Below are 17,516 nucleotides of genomic sequence, written 5' to 3' on the forward strand. Positions count from 1 at the left end.
GGATGGATGGATGGACTTCTTTATTTTAAAAACCTATCACACACAGAAAAACAAGTTTAATTTTGTATGGTTTATTATCTTATTGTCAGTCAATTTTTTCTGGTGTCTATATATTAGTACACAATGTTGAATATTAATGGATGTACTTGAGAAAAAAAACAAAAACTAATCCTAAACATCTAATCATCGCCGTACAGAATGATTAATAAGATTGTTACACACACACTAACAATGTCCCAGATGCTATATGTTCTAATGTTAAAGTCAGTATGTTAATTTTACTAACAATAAAGGTCTAACAAAACAAACAACGCACCTCAACAGTAGTTCACCTGTTTGCTTACGTGTCTTTTCGAATGATGACAGATTCAACAGCTGAAAGTCGTTTCTCCCGTGTGCATCCGCATGTGCACATTAAAATGCTCTCGCCGTACAAACTTTTTATCACAGATCAAACAAGGAAACGGCTTTTCTCCGCTGTGTATTTTCATGTGCTGCGTTAGCACCTTCTTTTGCCGGAAATCTCGACCGCATTCCGGGCAGGAAAAAGGTTTTTCTCCACTGTGCGTTCTCATGTGTTCTTTCAAACAGTTATTTTGCCCGAAACTTTTACCGCATTCCGAGCAGGAATAGGGTTTCTCGCCGGCGTGCACTCGCATGTGAGTTTTCAAATGCTGCTTCTGAATAAAATCTTCCCCGCAGATTGAACAGGTAAAAGGTTGCCCTTCGTTGTGTATTCTGATGTGTTCCACCAGGTTCGACCGGCCATAGAAGCTTTTGTTGCAGTGTGGACAAGTGAAAGCTTTCTCACCAGTGTGTGTTCTTGCGTGTTTGACAAGCGCTGATTGGCTGTAGTAGCTTTTGTTGCAGTCGGAACAGGAAAATGGTTTTTCGCCGGTGTGCGTTCTCATGTGTGCTTTTAAATTTTGACTCTGTACCATACCTATACCGCAGATAGAACAGGTAAAAGGCTTTTGGCCCGTGTGCGTTCTCGTGTGTTGTGCAAGCGCTGATCGGTCGGAAAATATTTTTTGGCAGATTGAGCAAGGGTATGGTTTTTCGCCGGTGTGCGTCCGGGTGTGTCTTTTTAAATCTTGACTCTGCGCGAAACATTTACCGCAGATTGAACAGGTGAAAGGTTTTTCCCCGGTGTGTAATCTTATGTGTTTTTTCAAACACTGTCCCCGTGTAAAGCGTTTGCCGCAGACTAAACACTCATAAGGTTTTTCACCGCTGTGTGTTCTCATGTGCACTTTAAGATAACAACGGTAATTAAAGGTTTTGTCACAGAGAGGACATGGAAAGCATGTGTTCTCAGCGTGAGATGTCTTATCATCTTTAGAGTCTTCATCATCAGAGTCAGGAGAGTGTGACGTTGTGTCCTCACTATCTGATAGTGGAGCTAAGCGCTTGTCTGCTTGTGATCCTCCACAGTGGTCTCCATCAGCTTCTGTTGAGCTGCTGCTTGTAGGCCCCGCCTCTCTCTTCGACTCACTCTCACCTTTGACCTCATCATCTTCACTCTTCACAATGACAGTCAATGGCAACTCTTCCATCCATTCAAGCTGCTCTCCCCCCTGACTGATGCTGCGCTCTTCCTCTTCCTCTTTAATAAAAGGGAGCTGTGGCTCACAATGTTCCATCCTGGAGGCCCGCTCCTGCTGCTCAGGGAGAAGATGTTCCCCACGGACGTCTGCGGGAGACAAGGAGATAAAGACAAGCTTTAGAAAAGACCTGGCTTGCCCAGTCACATGACATATTGTCAAGCACCAGCAAATGTCATACAAACCCTGTTTCCATATGAGTTGGGAAATTGTGTTAGATGTAAATATAAACAGAATACAATGATTTGCAAATCCTTTTCAACCCATATTCAGTTGAATATGCTACAAAGACAACATATTTGATGTTCAAACTGATAATAATTAACTTTAGAATTTGATGCCAGCAACACGTGACAAAGAAGTTGGGAAATGTGCCAATAAACACTGTTAAAGTTGAGGAATGCTCATCAAGCACTTATTGGGAACATCCCACAGGTGTGCAGGCTAATTGGGAACAGGTGGGTGCCATGATTGGGCATAAAAACAGCTTCCCAAAAAATGCTCAGTTGTTCACAAGAAAGGATGGGGCGAGGTACACCCCTTTGTCCACAACTGCGTGAGCAAATAGTCAAACAGTTTAAGAACAACGTTTCTCAAAGTGCAATGGCAAGAAATTTAGGGATTTCAACATCTACGCTCCATAATATCATCAAAAGGTTCAGAGAATCTGGAGAAATCACTCCAACATTGAATGAATGTGACCTTCCATCCCTCAAACGGCACTGTATCAAAAACCGACATCAATCTCTAAAGGATATCACCACATGGGTTCAGGAATACTTCAGAAAACCACTGTCACTAAATACAGTTTGTCGCTACATCTGTAAGTGCAAGTTAAAGCTCTACTATGCAAAGTGAAAGCCATTTATCAACAACATCCAGAAACGCCGTCGGCTTCTCTGGGCCCGAGATCATCTAAAATGGAATGATGCAAAGTGGAAAAGTGTTCTGTGGTCTGACGAGTCCACATTTCAAATTGTTTTTGGAAATATTTGACATCGTGTCATCCGGACCAAAGGGGAAACGAACCATCCAGACTGTTATCGATGCAAAGTTCAAAAGCCAGCATCTGTGATGGTATGGGGGTGCATTAGTGCCCAAGGCATGGGTAACTTACACATCTGTGAAGGCACCATTAAAGGGGAACATTATCACCAGACCTATGTAAGCGTCAATATATACCTTGATGTTGCAAAAAAAAAAAAACATATTTATTTAACCGATTTCCGAACTCTAAATAGGTGAATTTTGCCGAATTAAACGCCCTTCTGTTTATCGGTCTCGGAGCGATGACGTCAGAACGTGACGTCACCTAGGTAATAAAGCGGCCATTTTCTCAAACACATTACAAACACCGCGTCTCAGCACTTTTATTTTCCGTTTTTTCGACTATTTTCTGGAACCTTGGAGACATCATGCCTCGTCGGTGTGTTGTCGGAGGGTGTAACAACACTAACAGGGAGGGATTCAAGTTGCACCACTGGCCCGAAGATGCGAAAGTGGCAAGAAATTGGACGAAATTTGTTCAAAAAAAAAAAAAAAATATTATATATATATATATATATATATATACATATACATATACATATATATATATACATATACATATATATATATATATATATATAAACCTCGTTTCCATATGAGTTGGGAAATTGTGTTAGATGTAAATATAAATGGAATACAATGATTTTCAAATCCATTTCAACCCTAATTCCCGGTAACAGAGAGACTACCTCAGTAGAAGCATTTAAATCCAATCTTAAAACTCATTTGTATACTCTAGCCTTTAAATAGACCCTCTTTTTAGACCAGTTGATCTGCCGCTTCTTTTCTTTTCTGCTCTGCCCCTCTCTCCTTCGTGGAGGGGGGAGGGGGGGCACAGGTTCGGTGGCCACGGATGAAGCGCTGGCTGTCCAAAGTCAAGAACCGGGGTGGGCCGCTCGCCAGTGCATCGGTTGGGGACATCTCTGCGCTGCTGACCCGTCTCCGCTCGGGATGGTCTCCTGCTGACCCCACTATGGACTGGAGCCTCACTATTATGTTAGATCCACTATGGACTGGAGTCTCACTATTATGTTAGATCCACTATGGACTGGAGTCTCACTATTATGTTAGATCCACTATGGACTGGACTCTCACTATTATGTTTGATCCACTATGGACTGGAGTCTCACTATTATGTTAGATCCACTATGGACTGGAGTCTCACTATTATGTTAGATCCACTATGGACTGGAGTCTCACTATTATGTTAGATCCACTATGGACTGGACTCTCACACTATTATGTTAGATCCACTATGGACTGGACTCTCACTATTATGTTGGATCCACTATGGACTGGAGTCTCACTAATTATGTTAGATCCACTATGGACTGGACTCTCACTATTATGTTAGATCCACTATGGACTGGACTCTCACTATTATGTTAGATCCACTATGGACTGGACTCTCACTATTATGTTAGATCCACTATGAACTGGACTCTCACTATTATGTTAGAACCACTATGGACTGGACTCTCACTATTACGTTAGATCCACTATGGACTGGACTCTCACTATTATGTTGGAACCACTATGGACTGGACTCTCACTATTATGTTGGATCCATTATGGACTGGACTCTCACTATTATGTTAGAACTACTATGGACTGGACTCACACTATTATGTTAGATCCACTATGGACTGGACTCTCACTATTATGTTAGATCCACTATGGACTGGAGTCTCACTATTATGTTAGATCCACTATAGACTGGACTCTCACTATTATGTTTGATCCACTATGGACTGGAGTCTCACTATTATGTTAGATCCACTATGGACTGGAGTCTCACTATTATGTTAGATCCACTATGGACTGGAGTCTCACTATTATGTTAGATCCACTATGGACTGGACTCTCACACTATTATGTTAGATCCACTATGGACTGGACTCTCACACTATTATGTTAGATCCACTATGGACTGGAGTCTCACTATTATGTTGGATCCACTATGGACTGGACTCTCACTAATATGTTAGAACCACTACACGTCCATTGCACCGGTCGCCCAGGGAGGGATTACCACATCTGCGGCCCCCTCCAAGGTTTCTCATTGTCCCATTGGCTTGAGTTTTTCCTTGCCCTGATGTGGGATCTGAGCCAATGATGTCGTTGTGGCTTGTGCAGCCCTTTGAGACACTCGTGATTTAGGGCTATAATAAATAAAAATTGATTGATATGGATTTCTACTTCCATTCTCAAAGTTATGTATTCATATTTTGTGCAATATTTCATGTGTAGATATTTTTGGTCCAATTTTTCATGCGTAGATACATCTGTTATTGCTAACTACTTGTGTAATAGAAGTGTGTGCACTTTAACTTACTAGGACAAAGGAGATGTGTATCTTCTTCATTTAGCACAATTATTATATGCAACACTTTACCACTTCCGCAATCTTTAACTACTATGGTCACTTTGTTCCTGATCTGCCCTGATCTTAGGTCATCAACCTGCCGCGGACTGCAGATGGAACCTCGCTCTTAGCTACGATTTGGCACCTTTACATGTATTATGTTTATTAATGTGAATTGTCCTATCTAACAAAGACGTAACAAATATAGCAAATGGCAACTTCCTATCGGGGGTTTTATAATACATTTACGAACAAGCTTATTGGTGTGTCTGGTGGGATTTGTGAAAGTTAAGTTGGCGAAAAAAACGGTCGGTTATTAATTATTTAAAGGGGAACATTATCAGCAGACCTATGTAAGCGTCAATATATACCTTGATGGTGCAGAAAAAGACTATATATTTTTTAACCGATTTCCGAACTCTAAATGGGTGAATTTTGGCAAATTAAACGCCTTTCTGTTTATCGCTCTGGAGGCGATGACGTCAGAATGTGACGTCGCCGAGGTAACACAGCCGCCATTTTCATTTTCAACACATTACAAACACCGGGTCTCAGCTCTGTTATTTTCCGTTTTTTCGACAATTTTTTGGAACCTTGGAGACATCATGCCTCGCCGGTGTGTTGTCGGAGGGTGTAACAACACTAACAGGGAGGGATTCAAGTTGCACCACTGGCAAGAAGATGCGAAAGTGTCTGCCGCCAGACCCCCATTGAATGTGCCGGAGTGTCTCCACATTTGACCGGCGATGACAGACATGGCACAGAGATGTATGGATAACCTGCAGATGTATTTGCAACAATAAAATCAAAGAAATCACAGAGGTGGATTTTGTTGATGTTGACTTATGTGCTAATCAGACATATTTGGTCGCGGCGTGACTGCCAGCTAATCGATGCTAACATGCTATGCTAATCGACGCTAACATGCTATTTACCATCGGTGCTAAAGCAGACATGGCACAGAGATGTATGGATAACCTGCAGATGCATTTGCAACGATAAAGTCAACGAAATCACAAAGGTGAGTTTTGTTGATGTTGACTGCCAGCTAATCGATGCTAACATGCTACGCTAATCGATACTAACATGCTATTTACCGGCGGTGCTAAAACAGACATGGCACAGAGATGTATGGATAACCTGCAGATGCATTTGCAACTATATTACGTTTCCTTCCACCCACATTTAATGCGAAAAAAACACTTACCAATCGACAGATTTAAGTTGCTCCAGTGTCAAAAGATGCGAAAGTCCTAATCGTTTGGTCCGCACATTTTACCAGCGATGCTAACGCAGCTATTCGGCCATGCTATGGCTATGAATAGCGTCAATAGCTATTTGCTCAATAGCTTCAGTTTCTTCTTCAATATTTTCATACTCCAACCATCTGTTTCAATACATGCGTAATCTGTTGAATCGCTTAAGCCGCTGAAATCCGAGTCTGATTTCGAGCTAATGTTGCTATATCTTGCTGTGGTATTCGCCATTGTTTGTTTACATTGGCAGCACTGTGTGACGTCACAGGGAAATGGATAGTCGCATCACAAATAGCGAAAATCAAGCACTTTAAAGCTTTTTTAGGGATATTTCGAGACTGGTAAAATAAAAAATTAAAAAAATTAAAAAATACAACAAGCCACTGGTAACTGATTTCTATTGTTTTTAACCCTTTTGACATTGTGATAATGTTCCCCTTTAATGTCTATGTCTGGTTCGGTAGAAAATGCGTCACGGACCGGTGCCGATCCCCGAACCGCTAGTTGGGGACCACAGGTGTAGAAGACATATTGTATTGAAGTGTGTAACAATACAGTAGTGATGTTTTTGTGGCATTGTGACCAAAATGATCATGGTTCTCATGGTTATTTTGGTATTGTTGAATTTGCTCAGAAAGTATTAATAATACCTGACCTACTCAGTGGCCTAGTGGTTGGAGCAGGGGTCGGGAAACTTTGTGGCTGAGGGAGCCATGAAAGCCAAATATTTTAAAATGTATTTCCGGGAGAACCGTATAATATTTTTAACACTGAATACAACTGTCAGGTTCAAACACTGAAGACATCGATTAAACAGACAAGAAGCAAGGAATTAAACAGAGACTGGATTCAATTAAGCTCAATGAGGAGAAACCCGTAGACCTTTACCCTTGTACAGTGTCGTCCCACGCTCTGACAAGAGAATTCTACTCCTCCTCTTTCATTTGGACAACTAAATGCGTGCATCTCTTATTTTTTTTAAAGGGGAAACTTATCACAATTTCAGAAGGGTTAAAACCAATAAAAATCCCGGAATACCCATCCCGGAATATCCCAAAAAAAGGCTTTAAAGTGCCTTATTCTCGCTATCTGTGAAGCCACCGTCCATTTTCCTGTGACGTCATCAAAGGATGCCAATACAAACACACGGGTAGCACAGCAAGATATTGCGACATTAGCTCGGATTCAGACTCGGATTTCAGCGGCTTAAGCGATTCAACAGATTATGCATCTATTGAAACAGATGGTTTGAGTACGGAGGCAGATAGCGAAAACGAAATTGAAGAAGAAACTGAAGCTATTGAGCGAATAGCTATTGACGCTATTCGGCCATGTCTGCCTTAGCATCGCCGGTAAAATGTGCAGACCAAACGTTCGGGACTATCGCATCTTGTGACACTGGATCAACTTAAATCCGTCGATTGGTAAGTGTTTGTTTGGTATTAAATGTGGGTGGAGGGAAACGCTGGATGCGAATAATAGCTACAAATGTACATATAGCTAGCCTAAATAGCATGTTAGCATCGATTAGCTGGCAGTCATGCCGCGACCAAATATGTCTGATTAACACATAAGTCAATAACAATAACAATAACAAAACTCACCTTTGTGATTTCGTTGACTTTATCGTTGGAAATACATCTGCATGTTATCCATACATCTCTGTGCCATGTCTGCCTTAGCATCGCCGGTAAAATGTGCAGACTCTCCGGCACATTCAATGTGGGTCTGGCGGCAGATTTATTTGACTTCATCGCTGGAAATGCATCTGCTTTGAGTGTCCCAGGATATCCACACAATCTTGCCATCTCTATAGTAGCATATCTTTCGTCGGTAAAGTGTGCGGAACAAACGAGGGACCATTTCGTCGGCTTCCCCCACACCCTCGTATTTTGAACAAATTTCCTCCAATTTCTTGCCACTTTCGCATCTTTGGGCCAGTGGTGCAACTTGAATCCCTCCCTGTTAGTGTTGTTACACCCTCCGACAACACACCGACGAGGCATGATGTCTCCAAGGTACGGAAAACAGTCGAAAAAAACGGAAAATAACAGAGCCGAGACACGGTGTTTGTAATGTGTTTGAGAAAATGGCGGTTTTATTACCTAAGGGACATCATGTTCTGACGTCATCGCTCCGAGAGCGATAAATAGAAAGGCGTTTAATTCCCCAAAATTCAACCATTTAAAGTTCGGAAATCGGTTAAAAAAATATATGGTCTTTTTTCTGCAACATCAAGGTATATATTGACGCTTACATAGGTCTGCTGATAATGTTCCCCTTTAATAACATTTTTATTCTGAAGCTAACCAATAATAAATAAAACACTTTTGACTATTAACGCGACTTCTTGAACAGGTGCGGTAGAAACGGATGGATGGATTAAAATGCATGAAAATGTTTTATATTTTGAACGTTATTTTAAACACTGTGATTACCAGCGGAATTATTCGTTACTTATCGTGTTAAGCAATGTCAGCTAAGATTTATCTGAGAGCCAGATGCAGTCATCAAAAGAGCAACATCTGGCTTGAGAGCCATAGGTTCCTTACCCCTGGGTTAAAGTGTCCGCCCTGAGATCGGTAGGTTGTGAGTTCACACAGAAATCTTTTGACCAAGTTTGATTTTTTAAAACATCAATTAAATAACAGCCACTACTTTGCATGTCTTGTGTTTCTTAAAGGGGAACATTATCACCAAACCTATGCAAGCGTCAATATATACCTTGATGTTGCAGAAAAAAGGCCATGTATTTTTTTTAACCGATTTCTGAACTCTAAATGAGTGATTTTTGGCAAATTAAACGCCTTTCTGTTTATCGGTCTTTTAGCGATGACGTCAGAACGTGACGTCACCGAGGTAACACACCCGCCATTTTCATTTTCACATTACAAACACCGGGTCTCAGCTCTGTTATTTTCCGTTTTTTCCACTATTTTTTGGTACCTTGGAGACATCATGCCTCGTCGGTGTGTTGTCGGAGGGTGTAACAACACTAACAGGGAGGGATTCAAGTTGCACCACTGGAAAGAAATCTGCCGCCAGACCCCCATTGAATGTGCCAGAGTGTCTGCCGGCGATGCTAAGGCAGACATGGCACAGAGATGTATGGATAACCTGCAGATGCATTTGCAACGATTAAGTCAACGAAATCACGAAGGTGAGTTTTGTTGATGTTGTTGACTTATGTGCTAATCAGACATATTTCGTCGCAGCATGACTGCCAGCTAATCGATGCTAACATGCTATGCTAATCGATGCTAACATGCTATTTACGCTAGCTGTATGTACGTTTGAAACTAGATACCCACATTTAATGCGAAACAAACACTTACCAATCGACGGATTTAAGTTGCTCCATTTAAGATGCGAAAGTCCTGATCGTTTGGGCCGCACATTTTACCGGCGATGCTAATAAGGCAGCCCTGCTATCGGCCACTTCATTAGGTACACCCACGCTATGGCCATATAGCGTCAATAGCTATTCGCTCAGTAGCTTAAATTTCTTCTTCAATTTCGTTTTCGCTATCTGCCTCCATACCCCGACCATCTGTTTCAATACATGCGTGATCTGTTGAATCGCTTAAGCCGCTGAAATCAGAGTCTGAATCCGAGCTAATGTCGCTATATTTTGCTGTGGTAACCGCCATGTTGTTTGTATTGGCAGCACTGTATGACGTCACAGGGAAATGGACGGGTGGATATAGCAATGGTGAAAATCAGGCACTTTGAAGCAGTTTTTCGGGATATTCCGGGAGGTGTAAAATTTTGAAAAAAACTTCAAAAAATAAAACAAGCCACTGGGAACTGATTTTTATTGTTTTTAACCCTTTTGAAATTGTGATAATGTTCCCCTTTAAGATGGAAAGTGATGTGCAGTACTGTCGCACTTTAAGTTGTATTTGAGTAAAAAAAGTGTGTCGCGAATATAATCTATTATAATTTTGTATTACTTCTGGCAGGGGCGCTTTGTCCTACTCTTTTCCCCGGCCCTCAAACGCACAACAACAACACCTTGTCTCTTTTCCTCTGAGGAAACACTCTAGGGCTCTGGAACAAGTTCTCTCTAGAGGGGCTAGACTCTAGGCAACGGACTGGGGTGGCAATTCTTGTTGCCCCCTGGCTCAAAGCCTGCACGTTGGAGTTTAACCCAGTGGACGAGAGGGTAGCCTCCCTCCGCCTTCGGCAAGGCGTGACGGGTCCTTATTGTTGTTTGCGCTTACGAACCAAACGGCAACTCAGACTACAAACCCTTTTTGGATTCACTCGAGGGCGTACTGGAAAGTGCTCCCCCGGGTGACTCCCTCGTTCTACTGGGGGACTTTAACGCTCATGTTGGCCACGACAGTGAAACCTGGAGAGGCGTGATTGGGAAGAATGACCGCCCGGATCTGAACCCGAGTGGCGTTTTGTTATTGGACTACTGTGCTTGTCACAGATTGTCCATAACAAACACCATGTTCAAACATAAGGGTGTCCATATGTGCACTTGGCACCAGGACACCCTAGGCCCCAGTTCCATGATCGACTTTGTAGTTGTGTCATCGGATTTAAGGTCTCATGTTTTGGACACTTGGGTGAACAGAGGGGCGGAGCTTTCTACCGATCACCACCTGGTGGTGAGTTAGCTGCGATCGTGGGGGAGGATGCCGGACAGACCTGGCAGGCCCAAACGCATTGTGAGGGTCTGCTGGGAGTTTCCTGTCAAGAGAGAGTTTTAATTCCCGCTTCCGGAAGAACTTTGAACATGTCACGAAGGAGGCACTGGACATTGAGTCCGAGTGGACCATGTTCCGCACCTCTAGTGTCGAGGCGACCGATTGGAGCTGTGGCCGCAAGGTAGTTTCTGCCTGTCGTGGCCGTAATCCTAGAACCCGCTGGTGGAAACCCGCGGTGAGGGATGCCGTCAAGCTGAAGAAAGAGTCCTATCGGGCTCTTTTGGCTCATAGGAATCCGGATGCAGCAGACAGGTACCGACAAGCCAAGAGGTCTGCGTCTTCAGCGGTCACGAAGGCAAAACTTAGACATGGGAGGAGTTCTGGAAAGCCATGGAAAATGACTTTCAGGCGGCTTCGAAACGATTCTGGACCACCATCCACCGCCTCAGGAAGGGGAAGCAGTGCATTGTAAACACCGTTTTTGGTGTGGATGGTGTTCTGCTGACCTCGACTGCGGATGTTGTGGATCGGTGGAGGGAATACTTAGAAGACCTCCTCACACCTACCAACGCGTCTTCCTATGAGGAAGCAGTGCCTGGTTAATCTGAGGAGGACTCTCCTATTTCTGGAACTGATGTTGCCGAGGTAGTTAAAAAGCTCCTCGGTGGCAAGGCCCCAGGGGTGGATGAGAACCGCCCGGAGTTCCTTAAGGCAGTGTTTCTCAACCTTTTTTCAGTGATGTACCCCCTGTGAACATTTTTTTAATTCAAGTACCCCATAATCAGAGTAAAGCATTTTTGGTTGAAAAAAAAAAAGAGATGAGGAAGTAAAATACAGCACTATGTCATCAGTTTGATTTATCAAACTGTATAACAGTGCAAAATGTTGCTCATTTGTAGTGGTCTTTCTTGAACTATTTGGGAAAAAAGATATGAAAATAACTAAAAATGTGAAAAATAAACAAGTGATTCAATTACAAATAAAGATTTCTACACATAGAAGTAATCATCAACTTAAAGTGCCCTCTTTGGGGATTGTAATAGAGATCCGTCTGGATTCATGAACTTAATTCTAAACATTTCTTCACAAAAAAAGAAATCTTTAACATCAATATTCATGGAAAATGTTCACAAAAAATCTAGCTGTCAACACTGAATATTGCATTGTTGCATTTCTTTTCACAGTTTATGAACTTCCATCCAACCATTTTCTACCACCTATTCGCTTTTGGGTCGCTGGTGTCTATCTCAGCTACAATCGGGCGGAAGGCGGGGTACACCCTGGACAAGTCGCCACCTCATCGCAGGGCCAACACAGATAGACAGACAACATTCACACACTAGGGATCATTTAGTGTTGCCAATCAACCTATCCCCAGGTGCATGTCTTTGGAGGTGGGAGGAAGGCGGAGTACCCGGAGGGAACCCACGCATTCACGGGGAGAACATGCAAACTCCACACAGAAAGATCCCAAGCCCGGGATTGAACCCTGACTACTCAGGACCTTCGTATTGTGAGGCAGACGCACTAACCCCTCTTCCAACGTAAAGCCCGTTTATGAACTTACATTCATATTTTGTTGAAGTAGTATTCATCCATCCATCCATCCATCCATTTTCTACCCCTTATTCCCTTTTGGAGTCGTGCGGGGCGCTGGCGCCTATCTAAATATATTTATAAAGGATTTTTGAATTGTTGCTATTTTTGGAATATTTTTGAAAAATCTCACGTACCCCTTGGCATACCTTCAAGTACCCCCGGGGGTACGCGCACCCCCATTTGAGAACCACTGCCTTAAGGCACTGGATGCTGTGGGGCTGTCTTGGTTGACAAGACTCTGCAACATCGCGTGGACATCGGGGGCGGTACCTCTGGATTGGCAGACCGGGGTGGTGGTTCCTCTCTTTAAGAAGGGGGACCGGAGGGTGTGTTCCAACTATCGTGGGATCACACTCCTCAGCCTTCTCTGTAAGATCTACTCAGGTGTACTGGAGAGGAGGCTACGCCGGATAGTCGAACCTCGGATTCAGGAGGAACAGTGTGGTTTTCGTCCTGGTCTTGGAACTGTGGACCAGCTCTATACTCTCGGCAGGGTTCTTGAGGGTGCATGGGAGTTTGCCCAACCAGTCTACATGTGCTTTGTGGACTTGGAGAAGGCATTCGACCGTGTCCCTCGGGAAGTCCTGTGGGGAGTGCTCAGAGAGTATGGGGTATCGGACTGTCTGATTGTGGCGGTCCGCTCCCTGTATGATCAGTGCCAGAGCTTGGTCCGCATTGTAAGTCGGACACGTTTCCAGTGAGGGTTGGACTCCGCCAAGGCTGTCCTTTGTCACCCATTCTGTTCATAACTTTTATGGACAGAATTTCTAGGCGCAGTCAAGGCGTTGAGGGGTTCCGGTTTGGTAACCACAGGATTAGGTCTCTGCTTTTTACATATGATGTGGTCCTGATGGCTTCATCTGGCCGGGATCTTCAGTTCTCACTTGATCGGTTCGCAGCCAAGTGTGAAGCGACTAAGATGAGAATCAGCACCTCCAAGTCCGAGTCCATGGTTCTCGCCCGGAAAAGTGTGGAGTGTCATCTACGGGTTTGGGAGGGGACCCAGCCCCAAGTGGAGGAGTTCAAGTACCTCGGAGTCTTGTTCACGAGTGAGGGAAGAGTGGATGGTGAGATCAACAGGCGGGTCGGTGCGGCGTCGTCAGTAATGCAGACACTGTACCGATCCATTGTGGTGAAGAAGGAGCTGAGCCGGAAGGCAAAGCTCTCAATTTACCGGTCGATCTACGTTCCCATCCTTACCTATGGTCATGAACTTTGGGTTATGACCGAAAGGACATGATCACGGGTACAAGCGGCCGAAATGAGTTTCCCCCTGCGTGGCGGGGCTCTCCCTTAGAGATAGGGTGAGAAGCTCTGCCATCCGGGAGGAACTCAAAGTAAAGCCGCTGCTCCTCCCCATCGAGAGTAGCCAGATGAGGTGGTTCGGGCATCTGGTCAGGAAGCCACCCGAACGCCTCCCTCGGGAGGTGTTTAGGGCACGTCCGACTGGCAGGAGGCCACAGGAAAGACCCAGGACACATTGGGAAGAGTATGTCTCCCGACTGGCCTGTGAACACTTCGGGATCCCCCTGGGAAGAGCTGGACGAAGTGGCTGGGGAGAGGGAAGTCTGGGCTTCCCTGCTTAGGCTGCTGCCCCCGCGACCCGACCTCGGATAAGCGGAAGAAGATGGCTGGATGAAACATTCTCACCCTTGTTTATTCGCCCCTGCCAAAATTGTAGGTATGATTAAATGTTATTAATTTTGCAGCCATACTGTCAATTATTGCTTAACCCAGCAGTAAGACGCCAATGTGAGCAGATCAGAGATAAAAAAAAACACATGAAATATTGATACACTTGACAGCTGCGATATCAGAGAGGCAGGAGAGCAAATATATCTCCACCTTTAGTCATAAATGTGGCCCCCGGATGAACATGTGTCACAAACATTGTATTAGATGATATGTGGATGTTGTGCTTACTTGGACTGTGATGAAGCTGTGAGGACTCAGGTGGTTTGTCTTCATGCTCTTCAGTCTTCCCAGAGACCACAGATAGTGGAAACTTGGTTTTATCAGCCTCCTCCTGCCCGAGAAGACACTCCCCCGCCTGGGTGATCCACACTTCCTCCTCTTCCTCTTTAATGTGGGGCGGCTGTGGATCCCCCTCTTCTTCTTTATTGTGGGGGCGCTGCTGGACGTCTGTTGGGTGAATAAGTTAATAAAAATAATAGAGTAGGGACATAGTTTTCGACTGACATTGTGAACCAGGCCTGGGCAATTATTTTGACTCGGGGGCCACATTTACAGAAAAAAATGTTTTTTTATTTTCATGAACACTAATACAAAACCTCACAATAATGTCTGATTGAATGCTAAAAAACGTATGACAGACCCCCTTAAAAAAACATAATGGAATTTTAAATTTTTTCTAGGAAGGATAAAAAACTGAATATTGAGAACATACAAACGCCACACTCCCTTCCGGTCGACACGTTTTACAATCAAGTGAAACGCAACAAAAATGCAACAAACAGTGAAATATGAACGTGAAGGGTACAAAGTAAACCCACCTACAATCTGATATATGTGATACATCACTAAGCTTTACAACTTTGTTGTGAAAATCCCCTTCTGCGTCTGTGGAAACGCTCCCAACCCACACTGATTGGTGCCTAGTCTGAGCTGCTGTGACTTACATTACCATAGTAACTAATTAAAGGACCATAGTAACTAATTTGATTACCATAGTAACTGGTATATCATCCATAAGCGCAGATTCTAACCATTGAAATACTTGGTATAGTTGGAAAAAAAAATGACTGCAGATCATAATGGCAGCTACACTTTCCATCTTAAAGGGGAACATTATCACAATTTCAAAAGGGTTAAAAACAATAAAAATCAGTTCCCAGTGGCTTGTTTTATTTTCGAAGTTTTTTTCAAAATTTTACACCTCCCGGAATATCCCTAAAAAAAGCTTTAAAGTTCTTGATTTTCGCTATTTGCGATGCGACTGTCCATTTCCCTGTGACGTCATACAGTGCTGCCAATACAAACAACATGGCGGTTACCACAGCAAGATATAGCGACATTAGCTCGGATTCAGACTCGGATTTCAGCGGTTTAAGCGATTCAACAGATTACGCATGTATTGAAACAGATGGTCGGAGTATGGAGGCAGATTGCGAAAACGAAATTGAAGAAGAAACTGAAGCTATTGACGCTATTCGGCCGTAGCATGGGTGTACCTAATGAAGTGGCCCATAGCATGGCTGCCTTATTAGCATCGCCGGTAAAATGTGCGGACCAAACGATCAGGACTTTCGCATCTTGTGACACTGGAGCAACTTAAATCTGTCGATTGGTAAGTGTTTGTTTCGCATTAATGCGGGTATCTAGTTTCAAATGTACATACAGCTAGCGTAAATAGCACTTTAGCATCGATTAGCATAGTATGTTAGCATTGATTAGCGTAGCATGGTAGCATCGATTAGCTGGCAGCCATGCTGCGACCAAATGTCTGATTAGCACATAAGTCAACAACATCAACAAAACTCGCCTTTGTGATTTCGCTGACTTAATCGTTGCAAATGCATCTGCAGGTTATCCATACATCTCTGTGCCATGTCTGTCTTAGCATCGCCAGTAAAATGTGAAGACACTTTGGTACATTCAATGGGGGTCTGGCGGCAGATTTCTTGCCAGTGGTGCAACTTGAATCCCTCCCTGTTAGTGTTGTTACACCCTCCGACAACACACCGACGAGGCATGATGTCTCCAAGGTTCCAAAAAATTGTCGAAAAAACGGAAAATAACAGAGCTGAGACCCGGTGTTTGTAATGTGAAAATGAAAATGGCGGGTGTATTACCTCGGTGACGTCACGTTCTGACGTCATCGCTACAAGACCGATAAACAGAAAGGCATTTAATTCACCGAAATTCACCCATTTAGAGTTTGGAAATCGGTTAAAAAAATATATGGTCTTTTTTCTGCAACATCAAGGTATATATTGACGCTAGGCTGTTTTTATGGAAGAAAAGCGGACATGGCGACATTTAGAGAACGCCAAAAGCAGTGCTTTTACGGCCCGCTCCTAATATTATTGTCCGAGTGGAAATCGGGAGAAATTCGGGGGGGGCACTGAACTTCGGGAGTCTTCCGGGAAGATTGGGAGGGTTGACGAGTATGAGTATTAGCGGTGAATGTGGCGTTACAGCGGCGGGCCAGCTCTAATTTTAATTTGATATTGCCTCAAGGGCCAAATTAAATTACACGGCGGGCCAAATTTGGCCCGCGGGCCAGAGTTTGACACCCATGTTCTAAATTCAATCCCAGGCTCGGGATCTTTCTCTTTGGAGTTTGCATGTTCTCCCCATGACTGTGTGGGTTCCCTCCCACCTCCAAAGACATGCACCTGGGGATAGGTTGATTGGCAACACTAAATGGTCCCTAGTGTGTGAATGTTGTCTGTCTATCTGTGTTGGCCCTGCGATGAGGTGGCGACTTGTCCAGGGTGTACCCCGCCTTCTGCCTGAATGCAGCTGAGATAGGCTCCAGCACCCCGTGCGACCCCAAAAGGGAATAAGCGGTAGAAAAATGGATGGATGGACAATGTAAAATGTATTTAGTGACTGTGCGAGTTTTGTGTAAACATGTTGATACATATTGTTACAAACTGAGAGGAACTTCAACCTCTCATAAATATTGTGTGTCTGAAACTGTCTTGTTTTTTATGAAAAATTGAAAAACAAAGCAGTGCATCATCCTCACATGACAATTCACCTTCCTATAGACCAAGGGTCGGGAACCTTTTTGGTTGAGAGAGCCATAAAAGCCAAATATTTCAAAATGTAAATTCTGTGAGAGCCATATCATATTCTTTAACACAGAATACAACTAAATGCGTGCATTTTCAAGACCGACATTTTAGAACAACAGTATAATAAGTCCTTTATTATTTTTATTAACATTGTTATTCTAAAGCTAACCAATAATAAATATAATACTTCTTACCATTAATGCAACATCTTGAACAGGTGCGAT

The 17,516-nt window shown here is 43.5% G+C and overlaps 2 protein-coding genes across 3 annotated transcripts in view; one reads left to right on the forward strand and one right to left on the reverse strand.

The window, feature by feature from the left end:
* LOC133542455 (gastrula zinc finger protein XlCGF57.1-like) overlaps positions 1–17,516 on the forward strand; it is a 249,231-nt gene that overhangs the window by 94,903 nt on the left and 136,812 nt on the right. The gene's annotated exons all lie outside the window — the stretch shown is intronic.
* The window catches only part of LOC133542469 (zinc finger protein OZF-like), a 19,770-nt gene continuing 2,309 nt past the window's right edge, over positions 56–17,516 (reverse strand). The window contains exons 2-3 of one of the 2 annotated variants that reach the window (XM_061886645.1): positions 14,453–14,671; positions 56–1,693 (exon numbers count right to left, since the gene is read on the reverse strand). In XM_061886645.1, coding sequence (XP_061742629.1) covers positions 369–1,693; positions 14,453–14,671 — 1,544 coding nt within the window. In that variant the 3' untranslated portion in view covers positions 56–368. The remainder of the gene's footprint in view (positions 1,694–14,452; positions 14,672–17,516) is intronic. The other variant, XM_061886646.1, reaches the window with a different exon arrangement.

Source organism: Nerophis ophidion, linkage group LG24, assembly GCF_033978795.1.
Source record: "Nerophis ophidion isolate RoL-2023_Sa linkage group LG24, RoL_Noph_v1.0, whole genome shotgun sequence".
Classification (NCBI taxonomy): Eukaryota; Metazoa; Chordata; class Actinopteri; order Syngnathiformes; family Syngnathidae; genus Nerophis; species Nerophis ophidion.